The sequence below is a fragment of the Melanerpes formicivorus genome, unplaced genomic scaffold (genome assembly GCF_026170545.1).
Source record: "Melanerpes formicivorus ecotype bairdi unplaced genomic scaffold, bMelFor1.0.p_v2 SCAF_15, whole genome shotgun sequence".
Classification (NCBI taxonomy): domain Eukaryota; kingdom Metazoa; phylum Chordata; class Aves; order Piciformes; family Picidae; genus Melanerpes; species Melanerpes formicivorus.
The window spans coordinates 2,479,042-2,491,803 of NW_027142367.1; the positions used below are offsets into that span (position 1 = coordinate 2,479,042).

The 12,762-nt window shown below is 40.6% G+C and overlaps 1 protein-coding gene across 3 annotated transcripts in view; it reads right to left on the reverse strand.

Annotated features, from left to right (window-relative positions):
• Positions 1–12,762, reverse strand: part of LPCAT1 (lysophosphatidylcholine acyltransferase 1) — a 75,395-nt gene that overhangs the window by 23,429 nt on the left and 39,204 nt on the right. For all 3 annotated transcript variants that reach the window (XM_068147463.1, XM_068147462.1, XM_068147461.1), the window contains one exon: positions 1,462–1,587. In XM_068147463.1, coding sequence (XP_068003564.1) covers positions 1,462–1,587 — 126 coding nt within the window. The remainder of the gene's footprint in view (positions 1–1,461; positions 1,588–12,762) is intronic.

Genomic DNA, 12,762 nt, shown 5'->3' on the forward strand with positions numbered 1-12,762 from the left:
AGCAGCAAAATGACTGCCATCACCATCAAACATGCATTAGAGATTAAGTCATATTACAATCTTCATCCAATTGTGCCAGAAAAACACCATAATAGCCTTCCTACTGGCACATATCCAAATCAGGACAGGATAGTATTTCACCAATGTACAATTGCGCCAATGAGACAAAGAACTTTTGGGTTATGGAGAACTTAATTCACAAATGCACGTAATTATTTTAGAGGCCAAGCCAAAACAAAAACCCTGGAAAAGCATAATTTGAAAGAACAGCTTTAAATTGAGCAGAGAAAAACTAGACAATTTAAAAAGAGGATTAAACTGAATCCCAGGATTATCAAGTGCATAAGAGACAAGCATGGGTTTTGTTTGTTTGGGTTTTGGTTTTTAGTATGGTAAATTCAGAACCTTTGGAACAAAGCAGGAATATTTGTTTCCCCTTAGAAGTCCCTCCTGTCCTACTGGAAGTATTTTCAGATGAAGGCCTTGACAGTTAATATATGCTTGTCATCTGAATGGATAATGTATACTGCCCTACATCCCTTGCTCTCCAATGAATCTTTGTTTCTTTCGATTTATGTACACAAACTGAAAGTTTAAGGAAAAAAATAGTGAAAGGAAATAAAGTACAGACTGGAAATATGAAACTGTGCTCTGTACTTTCAGGTGAGAGTAAAAAAAAACCAAGGAAAAGGGTGTTTGTACATTAGAGCAGTTAACAGAGTGATTACAGGATAATTTAGTTTGCGGTAGATGAGAGGAGAAATGGGAGAAAAACTGGAAACAGCAGCAGTAAGTTCAACTATGAGGTTTATGTGATTTTTTTCCACTGTTTGCTAAAGCTTTTCTGAAGGGTAAAGCCAGAGAGAAATGAGGCTATAAGAAGAGAGGAGCCAGACTGCAAATATTCAGCTACAGTTTCATTAGAAAGTCCATCTAGCAGTGACGTGCCCAAAAGATCAACCACTTCATGATTCTTGTGGAAGGGTGACCCCTCTGCCCACACCCACTCGTCAAGACTGCAGTGGCAGCACTGTTGTGCCTTCATAGATGTCCCAGAAAAGGGCAAATAACTCTTAACTGTATCAAATGGACTCTGATCTCGAAGGTCTTTTCCAACCTGATTAATTCTATTCTAAATATGAGGAATCCTACAGTATTCCTGACCTTTTTTATGAGGAGTCTTCTAATTTTGTTCAGGAATGAACACTTCAGACACACTCTGCTCAATTGTCAGACTGAAAATAGAAATTTTACAACCTAGTCTACTCAGTAGGATCCAGGGGTGTTGCTTACAAGTGGAGAATAGTATTGGTTGAACTTTATACTAATGTTTCCTTGATTGTAAAATGGCAACACTCCATAGATATTAAAAAATGCAATATTACTATAGGAAGGGAGAACTATTTAAACACACACATAAAATAAAAATGCACCTTACATATGAATATTGTGTATGCTCACCCAAGGCTTCTCACAAGCTTTGCAAATTCTAAGAGACACGTGTCTGCAGGCAGACGAAGCTGTCCTTCAGCCAAGGCTAGCTGACAATCTTCGTATGTATAGTCTGTCACTGAAACTCCCAGCGCCCTTGAATAAACCAAAGAAACAGTAAGCAAGACAGTCTTAGAAAACTAAGCAGAATTATCACTTTTTTTTATAGCAAGAAATTGTGTAACAATTATGCTCTCTTCTGAAGGGCTAAGGAAGCACACACAAAAGAGAGTTCACGTACAAAGGATGAACTATGGAAACTCTACCCATTGTAGAAAATCGATTTTGACTTTGTAAGTACATGAAGACATAAAAGAACGCAAGGGGGAAATTAGGTAGTACATAGACTTTAAATGCCTTAATGCTTTCACAGAAGTGAATAATGAGGATTTCAAAATTAATCATCTACAACAGAACCACAGATTAATAATTACATTAAATATGTATCTTATTAGTACTCTAAAATATTTAATAAATACAATTGTCACCTGAGCAGAACTATCACCTTCAGATAATACTAAAATTATCCAACAGGCAACACTTATCTATAAAGAATGGCTAGAACAAAGTATAAAAAAGCAAGCAGAGTTAAAACCCCAAGCAAAGTTATTTTAAAGTATATGATGTAAGAAAGACAGAAGAAAAACTACTCCCAATTTTTTAAATGCCAAACCATTAAGAATTCATTTTTGCTTTACTTGTAACTCGATCCTCTGTAGTAATAGTATCACCAGAAGATATTTCAAGGAAATCCTAATATTGTAGTTGCACTGCATTTGCTGTGGCAAAGCTGAGAGAGAGAGACGCTTTGGTTTGGAAAAGGCATTAAAAAAAATTCAGTGTACAAATGCTGAAGAGACAATCTAGAAAGCAAACATTGCTCCATGAGTTACTCATCTGCCACATTCTCCATGATACTTGGCTTTATTCATATCAGTACAAAGTATTACCTACTTTGTGTAGTCTTTTCTAGTTCGAAGTCCTCACTACTTTTTTTTTTTTCCTTGACTTTGTGCTGGGTTGAGGCAGCCCCCTTCCCCACCACTGGCAACAATAAACACTCAGACAAACGGATTGCAAAAGTGATGGAAAGTTTGAATAGAAAGCAGTGAACTTTTACAGAAAGCCAAAAGCACAGTGACAAAGAAAGATCCCAAAACACACCCAGAGAGATCCCATCCCCACCTGAGGGTACACCCAAAACCCTCAGGGCTCCTTCTTCCCCCTCCACTACTAGGCTAGTCTCAGCTGGCCAGGTCTGAGACTGCCCATCCCCCCGTGGCCTTGGGCCTAGCCAGGCCCAAAGCCAGGAGACATCTCCCCCAGCTACTGACGGAGGAGGAAGAGAAGAGGAAGTGCTAGACTCCGCACTGGATCTTACAGTGGTTCAAAGAAGTGGTAGGAAATACTACATAATTTCCTGTGTCCACCCCTCTGGGCTGGACTTCGGGACACAGAAAGTAAACATTGCAGGGGGCACCCAGCTCAAACTGCAAGACTTGCTTTCATTCTTTGCATCAATAGGTTTTTCTACCTTGCTACTAACCACCTGTTTAAATCTGTTAAGTTAATATACAGTAATGGCAAGCTTGATATAGAGCCCTAAGGCATGCCACAGTCATTTAGACTTTATGATGAAAACTATGCATTCAATTCTATGTTTCATTCTAGACAGTTTGATCTGTAATGGCAGTTAGCTCTCATGCAATAACCAGTTAATTTCTGTTAAGTAGCCTCTTCCCCAGAATCTTCTTACAAGGCCTTTGAACACCACTGTAAATAACCTGAGTGAGTTCTCTTTGATCCACCAATTAATTGTCAAAATAGGAATTCAAATACATTAGGAAAACATGCACTTAACATTAAAGCTACTCATTATTGTTTCTCTTTAAAGATGAGAAACAAAGCCTTCAGGAAGCACACCTCACTAACAGATATTCAAGCTCAAAAGTATCAATTGTGTTTAAAAATTAGATATTATTTATAACCTATTTATGGAATAATACAAGGACATAAAGGGTAGTGATTCTAGCTGAACAGCCTTTCCCTTGCATACAGGAAAACCAGGAAGGACCTAGAGGAAAATCCCAACTGAACCAAAGTACATTGAAAAGGCATCTGAAAAATCAGATGAATGATCCTAAGCAATTGAGTTCCTCCAAATTTTTCACTTCTGAGCTGTTCCTGTTTCATCACTCTACTCCTCCTATGAAGTATCCTAGTAATAGCTGCAAATCAGTAAACCAACTTAATGGAATGGACAAGAGGTTCTTGTGATATGCATTCATCCCATAGACTTATGGTTAAGACAGTAATGAATATTGTGTAAAATTACTAACAACTCCCCCATGCTGTGGGGACTTAAATCCATTTCAAAGTTCCATTTGCCTTAGATCAGGTAGTGCAAGTCTTGTCAATACTTACACCATAAGGTATTCAACACAGCATTACAATATAAAATATGGAAGAAAAAACATGGTGGATGAAAGGGGAGTTTATCCTGCCAGTTTAGATTACTTCCTAATCTCTTTTGTATTGTGTGGGCACTAGATCACCCTTACAAATTTCTAAGCAGAGCATCCCTTTGAAGAAGGACTTGGGAATGTCGGTGGATGAAAAGCCGAATATGAGCCAGCAATGTGCACTTGCAGCCTAGAAAACCATGACAACCTGGGCTGCATCAAAAGATGCATGGCCAGCAGGTTGAGGAAGATGATTCTGCCCCTCTGCTTCACTCTCCCAACACCATACATGGAATATTGTGTCCAGCTCTGGGGCCTTCAAAATAATAGCTTAGGAACCTTTTGGAGCAGGTCCAGAAGAGGGCCAGAGAGATGAGCATGGGGCTCGAGCACCTCCCCTGTGACAACAGACTGAGAAAGCTAGGGCTGTTCAGCCTTCTAGTGGCCTACCAGTACTTAAAAGGGGCCTACAGAAAAATGGGGAGAGATTTTTTATCAGAGAATGTAGTGATGGGGTGAGGAGTAACAGTCTTAAATTGAAAGAGGGTAGATTTAGGAGGAGGAAATTCTTCACTATGAGAGTCATGAGACACTAGATCAGGTTGCCTAGAGAACTTGTGGATACCCTCACCCTGGAAGTGTTCAAGGCCAGGTTGGATGACTCTTTGAGAAAGGTGTCTCTCTCTGTCCATGGCAGCAGCAAGTTGGAACTAGATGGTCTGTAAGGTTCCTTCCAACCCAAACCATTCTATGATTCTTTGTCAACTGTCAGTGAATTAGCTGACCTCTAGAGCAGCAAGGACACACTACAGGCTGTACTATCCAATGTGGCTTACCTAAAAGAATGTGGTAATCAAAGATTTTGTCCAGACATGCACAGTACACCAAATTTTGTATCTTAAGCCAACAGTAGGTATAGCATACAACAGGAATACAGAAACTTTGGGGTGATCAGCTAGAGCACAGGACAATTACAGACAAAAGAAGAAGGTGGTTAAAAATAAGTTAAAAGAAGAAAGTGAAAGGGTGAAGCATTCATTTTTGTTACAAAAAGCCACACCCTATATGGGAATCAGGAGAAGTGACAAGACACTTATAAAAAAAACATTATGAAGGGACAGAAAAAATAAACAAATTAAAAACCAGACCAAAACCAGAAGCCCAGTATGACTCAGCAGTTGATTAGAGGTGGCAATTAAAATAAACATGGGGTGGGTTTTTTTTGTTTGGAATGCTTTTTTTTAAACTGTGTTCCTTCAAGGAAAGCAGAGGAGACGAGTTAAAACATAACCATAAGGTGGCAAGCCAAAACAAGTAACAGTAACTTGTTAGAATTAAAAGCTAGAAGCTTTTCAGACACATCAAAAGAAAGATGACTAAAAAAGATCAGGCCACTCAACCTATGGGGAGGGTAGAAGCTTGACTGACTGCCATCCAGGCACCAATGCCAGATTTAAACAACTTCTCCTAAATAATGGTCTCCAAAGATGGTGAAGAAGCCTAGCCAAAGGGTAATTAAGAAAACAAACAAAAACCCCAACCGAGTGAAAAACCAAACCAACACATACAAAACCAACCCCCAACCACAAAACAGCAACCAACCAAAGCCCAACTTATGATACATACAGAAAAATACCAAACAAAAGCAAGTCATCTCAGACTCTGCCAAATCATAGGGGAAAATATAACTTGCATCATTTTAGACCTGTGTGCATCCTTTACAGAAGGAGCAGTATTTGGGCCAGACCAACATCACATCACCATCAGCACAGGAAAACTTCCAGTGCAACTGATGTCTGCATGTATGCCCATCAACATATGGAGAAAAGAGGACTGAGAAAGAAAAATATCTTCTTTTGCTCACCTGTTGGCAATTTTCCAGCTTTTGGACTTCCAAAAACCCGCTGAATTAATGGAAGTACTGTGTCTAAATATGCATCTGGACTTCCAGAAGTAAAGAATAAACAAGTGTTGCTCATAGTAAAGTTCAGTCATAGGGTCGACTGAGGCCAGGTATACTACCAATGTCTCTTGAGTTCAGAAGAGAAATCACAAATTGTATAGAGCTAGTAGCGATAATATAAAAAGATCTTGATTTCAGCTCAGAACGTTGAAGAAACTGAAGCTGAGGATCATAAAGGTGCTAAAGATTTACTTCTTAGAATAAAGACAGGCATACTAGAGCTCACTGTGAAGCCTAGCTATGAGTACATCTCAGGATTTTCTACAGAACTAGTTACCAAACTATTCCAACTGATCTCTAGGGCAATCTTTCCTTACCTCAATTCAACTGCTAGGGGAAAAAATATGCCAATTTGAGATGCAAGTTGGAAGTGCAACCCAGAGTATCTTCACATTTTCTCCCCCTTTTTTCCTTCATACCACCTCTGCTTTCACAGCCTAGCCTTTTTAACTGTAAGTGGTTTTATATGGCCAGATGTGCATGTCTAGCTTGACACACCTTGAGATCTTCTCCCTCCTTACCTTCCCTGAAATGCTGGCTGTTTACCCTTAATATCACAATACATGAAATTCCAAATTCAGCAAATCACTTCAAAATAAATCCAAGCAAAAAACCCAAGAGCCTTCTTGCAAAGCCAATCTGTTACACACAAGGTGCATTTGTTATATCCTGGCTTCTCACACCAAACAGCTTCCTACCTCTAACAGTCGTGCAGTCACTGCACAAAAGTAAGTTCCAGCTTCCTCATTTTCTGCATACCAATCCACTGGGCATGCAACACTCTGAACAGAAACCAGAATGTGACTGCTGTGGTATTATGCAAAGTGAAAGAAAACTGTGCAGGCAATACTGTGACATTCTGGATCTGCACTTCAACAAAAACATTTGCAAAGTGTTTTGCACTGTTAATAAGCAGAACTGGGAACTAAACTGAATTGTCCATGAGCTTCTCAAAGATTTCTTTAAATCACCTATAATGTTTATAGAGTACCAAAAACATTAATAGGATATAAAATTTGGTCTTTTACTTCATGATCATGTGTTTAGGAAGAAGACATACAAAATGTTGTGGACAAGTAATCCCACATACCAGTGGTCTGGTTCAGGAACTAGGAACTTCCTGAACCAGATTATTTGTACCACTGTGTTTCAGAATCATCAACAGATGATCACATTTTTTACAGCTTATGTCACAGAACCACAGAATGTTAGAGGTTGGAAGAGACCTGTAAAGATCATCCAGCCTAACCCCCATCTCAACTCTGATTAATTAATTTTATACATCTGGCAGTAAATGCCACAGTTTGGGCTATGTTTTTAAAGACTATCTGCCTTTACTTTCAGCTGATCTGCTGTTGAGTGCTTTCTATCTCCTGCTAAGGAAGGTAACAAAATGTCCTTACTCTGCATTTCCAGAGTGCTCATGATTTTACTGACCTTCAAAATCACACCCCTTTCCCCTCCATCCCTTCTTTCACAAACTGAAGGGCTTTCACCTACTTGGTTTTGCAAAGCCAGACCCTTTTCTCTCCTTGGAGTACTCCTCCTTTGTGGTATTCTCCAAACAAATGACGATCTAGTCATAAGAATCTGGAGTTTACATCCAGAATACAGGATCTCATGATGTCTTAATTTTTATGCAGGAAAAGAAGCTGCTTACAGTTGCATTTATGAAAATGGGTCTTGTTATGCTTGGTGGTGTAGGTTTGCACATCACATATCTCCAAGGGGTAAAAAAACCAAAGCAGGCTCTCTTTATGTTGCCTACATTAAAAAAAAAATCTAGTTCAAACCAGACTGTTGTAAAATATTACTTAAAAAAAAAATATTTCTTCCTTAAGAAAATAAACTTAGCAAGAAGCCTCAGAGTTTACCCTGCTCAGTAACTATGCTGGTCTAATTCACAGTATCACAGTATCACCAAGGTTGGAAGAGACCTCAAAGATCATCAAGTCCAACCTGTCACCACAGACCTCATGACTAGACCATGGCACCAAGTGCCACATCCAATCCCCTCTTGAACACCTCCAGGGATGGTGACTCCACCACCTCCCTGGGCCTGGTGCAGCTTGAGACTCTTCTTGTTCTGGTGCTGGTTGCTAGGGAGAAGAGACCAACCCCTTCCTGGCTACAACCACCTTTCAGATAGTTGTAGAGATCAATGTGGTCTCCCCTGACCCTCCTCTTCAGGAGCCACATTTGCAGCCATCACAGAAATAAACAAGAGTGCACATGTGGTTCTTATCTCTATTTTCATACATGTCCCCAAACCTAAATGAATGGATGCTTCTTAACTCCAGCACTTCAGTCAGTAATTCCTCTTATACTGGTCCTCTCTTTGATGACATAAAAATTACCAAAGAAGTCATTAATTTCAAAGTTGAGTGCTGAGCACCCAATCAGTGCTTCCACAAAATCACACAGAGAACTTCGGACAGCAGCAGCACTGAGTGCAGCAGTTTGTTTGCAACTGGCCACTGAAAACACACCAAATAGCCAACAGACAGCTCAGGAAGCTACTGTAAAGCCACATCCTCATGGATTACCATATCACAGGGCACAGATCACATTCTGATACAGTCAAAACCTGCAAAAACCATATAACTTCATCTTGGCTATGCAGATCACAAAAGGTGAAATGGATACAGAAGACTATCTGTAGTATCATTTGTCTTCACCAGCATACTGGCGGCCAGTCACCAGTGGCATCCCCAAGGGATAAGTGCTGGGCCTCATCCTCTTTAATATCTTCATTGATGATCTGGATGAGGGGATTGAGTCAGTCATCAGCAAATTTGCAGATAACACCAACTTGGGAGCAGATATTGGTCAGTTAGAGGGTGAAAGGGCTCTGCAAAGGGACCTTGACCAACTGGACAGATGGGCAGAGTCCAACATGATGGCATTCAACAAGTCCAAGTGCCAGGTGCTGCACTTTGGCCACAACAACCCCATGCAGAGCTACAGGCTGGGGTCAGAGTGTCTGGAGAGCTGCCAAACAGAGAGGGACCTGGGGGTACTGATTGACAGCCGCCTAAACATGAGCCAGCATTGGCCAAGAGGGCCAATGGCATCCTGGCCTGTATCAAGAATAGTGTGGCCAGCAGGAACAGGGAAGTCATTGTGCCCTTGGACTCTGCACTGGTTAGGCCACACCTTGAGTACTGTGTCCAGTTCTGGGCCCCTCAGTTTAAGAAGGACATCGAGACACTTGAACGTGTCCAGAGAAGGGCAACAAGGCTGGGGAGAGGCCTTGAGCACAAGCCCTTATGAGGAGAGGCTGAGGGAGCTGGGATTGTCTAGCCTGGAGAAGAGGAGGCTCAGGGGTGACCTCATTGCCCTCTACAACTACCTCAAAGGTGGTTGTAGCCAGGAAGGGGTTGGTCTCTTCTCCTAGGCAAGCAGTACCAGAACAAGGGGACACAGTCTCAGGCTGTGCCAGGGAAGTTTAGGCTCGAGGTGAGGAGAAAGTTCTTCACGGAGAGAGTCGTTCATCATTGGAATGTGCTGCCCAGGGAGGTGGTGGAGTCACCATCCCCGGAAGTGTTCAAGAGGGGACTGGATGTGGCACTTGGTGCCATGGTTTAGTCATGAGGTCTGTGGTGACAGGTTGGACTCGATCTCCAAGGTCTCTTCCAACCTTGGTGATACTGGAAAAAAGGATTCATTGCTCAAGCTGATACATGGTCCAACAAGGGGAAAGTAATCCTGGCAAGAACATGACAGAGTAAACATATGGAAGACAGATCTTGTCAAGTTCTGGGTCTAACACTCTGCACTTTAATTGATTTGAGCATCTCCTGTAAATACAACCCCCACATTTTTAAGATGTTTGTCAGTGGTGAATAAAACTGAAGTTATTGGAAAAATGCAAACCAGGCCATGACACCTTGGTGTTTCTACAGGAAATCTGCCTTTCTAGACCCACCACAAAAGGCATTTTAAAGCTCTTGGCTAGTGTCATGGGTGTGGTTACAATGACTGAATTGTAACACCAAAAAGATCAGAAAATATTCTAATCAGGAATGCTGACAGAATTAATAGTGCTGTACAAATTAATAGTGCTAATTACATGCAACTAACTGAAAGATGAGCATAATCCTTTAAATACATTTGAACACTAATAGATAGCAATGTAACCAACTTGGCAGAAGAAAATTTGTTAGTGAGAACACTTACCCCTTCCTTTAAAGCAGTATTTCTACACACTTCACTTTACAACTACCAGATGTCTTCCTGAATAGAAGTGCTAATGAAAATTGGGTGTTCTAGTATCTAAACAGTAGGACTTTGAAAAAATTAAACGTATCATAGGGATTCTCATGGAATTCGGTGACAGATCAGAACTGATTCAAAACTGAAACACCATCCATCAACAAATCAGCTCATGTTACACTTGAACTAATGAAAACAAACCAGCTTTAATTTAGAAAAAGTCTACAAAATGAGGTCCTGAAAAGCAGTAGGAAAGGGTCCTTGCAAACCAGTGATCAGGACTGAATAACTTCTGGTCACAACATTCACATCAAGTTCATCGTCCCCAATATGGCTGTCATGATTTAATCCTAGTCAGCAGCTAAGCCACAAACATCTGTTCACTCACTACCCACCAGGAGGTGGGGGAGAGAATCAGAAGAATAAAAGTGAGAAAACACATGGGTTGAGATAAAGACAGTTTGTTAGGTAAAGTAAAAGCTATGTACACAGGCGAGGTGGAAAAAGGACTTCACCACTTTGCATCAGCAGGTAGCTGTTCAGCCATCTCCAGGAAAGCAGGGCTCCATCACATCTAATGGTTACTTGAAAGGACAAGTGCCATTATTCTAAATGGACCACTCTCCTTCCTCCAGCTTTACATGCTGAGCAGACATCATATAGTATTGAACATCCCTTGGTCAGTTATGACTTGTCCCAGCTGTGTTCCCTTGCTGTTTCTTGCGTATCCCCAGTCTACTTGCTGGTGGCGTGGTGTGAGAAGCAGAAAAGTCCTTGACTTTGTGAAAGCACTGCTCAGCAATAGATAAAAAAATCAATCCCTGGTCTTACCAGCAACTGTTTCCAGCACAACTAAAAAAACCAAAACTACATACTAGCTACTATGAAGAAAACTCACTGTATCCCAGCCAAAACCAGCGTAACAGTTCAGGTCCAGGAAATACAAACCAGTATGTTCATACTCAAATGGATGGTTTGTGGCAGCAAGACAAATGGTAAACTCATGCTGGAATGCACCTTCAAAAGCATACAAAATCCTTGTCACCCCAAATGAGAAGGAAGACAATAAAGACCTGTAGAGTGCTACAGCAGTTAAAAAATGGCAATTCCTTCTTTGTTACTGATAGAGCTGCCTGAGAGCACGTGAAGCGTAAGAGAATAGTTACACTTTAAAACTTGGGTTTCACTTTTTGGGCAATTAAGTTCATTTACCCTGCTAAAAAGTTGCTGTCCTAAGGAAGCAAACCTCTGTGAATGGCATAATTTCCTTCATGAAATGTTGTTCTATTTATATATAATCAAACTATCAGGTTATCACTGTAAGCTACCAGAAACTATCTGGAGACTCCCATTATTCCCATCTGTGGCTTCCCACAGAGAAACTAAACAAGCAAGATGAAACCAAAAATTCTCCAAAGTCAATTGTGCTGCTTCTGCCTAGAATCAGACATCCTGTCAAGCTCTTTGTTCAACACACAACAGAAGCTGTTGATGAGAAGATTATAATGCAAGCAAACAGATTTCAGGAGTGGAAATCATTATCTGCAGTTACTCTTGGTAAGATCTATCAAATCCCCTCGAAATCAGAGGCAAGTCAATGAGGTTTTGCCATAGTACAGGTTTTAGAGTCACAAATGGATTATTATCTGGGAATGTCACTTCTGCTGCTGTAAAATATTGAGTAGGATTAGACCCTTCTTGTGGAAAAAATGAGATAGCAAGGAAGAAAGCAGACATCTAAGCAGATCCTGGAGGAATCAAAGTGGTACATTGCCACCAATTCAATCTTCAAGAAAAGGAGACAAATCTAGACAAAGCAGTAATACTGTTCTTTATTCAGCAACACAGAGAACAATGTTAGCACCAAATAGCACTGGAGGCGCTCAAGTTGCAGCTGCTACAGCTCCAGAACATACTGACAGCATCTGACCTGTACCTGCTGTACCAAAAGCCATGTGAATGTACTAGGAGAGTCTGAAGAACTGCCACTAAAACTAAGCTTCTGCAAGTCCTCAGAAGTAAATAATTTTTTGCTATGTTGATGTTATTTTAACTGGTCCACAGGCATTAGCATTCTGTTTTACTTTGATTTTAACTTCAGAACTTCAATATCCAAACACATTCATTTTTTCCTTTGTCATCAACACAGCATTTACAACCCCTTCTTCATCTCAAAGAAAGCCATATTTGCTATCCTCTTACAGTCTTCCCTTTAGACATGCACCCCACTTCTGTTAACCCAAATGCCTAATTCCTGAGAGGCAGGAGGGAAAAACAAAAGGATGAGGAAAATTGTGTCTCTCTCAAGGACACACAGAAAGGAAGGCTTTCAGAATGCCAGCTGTTGTAAATTTCTGCAGGCTTTCCAAATTTCTTCTCATACCATGCAATCCCTGTGATCAGTCTGGAGTACAGAACAAAGGTTTAATAACATGGGCTTCTACCCAAAGCCTGGGGACAGCAGTTTAATGTAGTGCCAGCTGACTGTCTTAAATGAACTACAAAACTCTGAGGCCACTGTAACTCTAGGACAGGTTGATTCCCACAGATACTTTTGGGTTTATCTCTCTTTTTTTTTTTTTTTGGATAAATCTCCTTTTGCACAGTGGATTGAATATTGATCCACTGTTA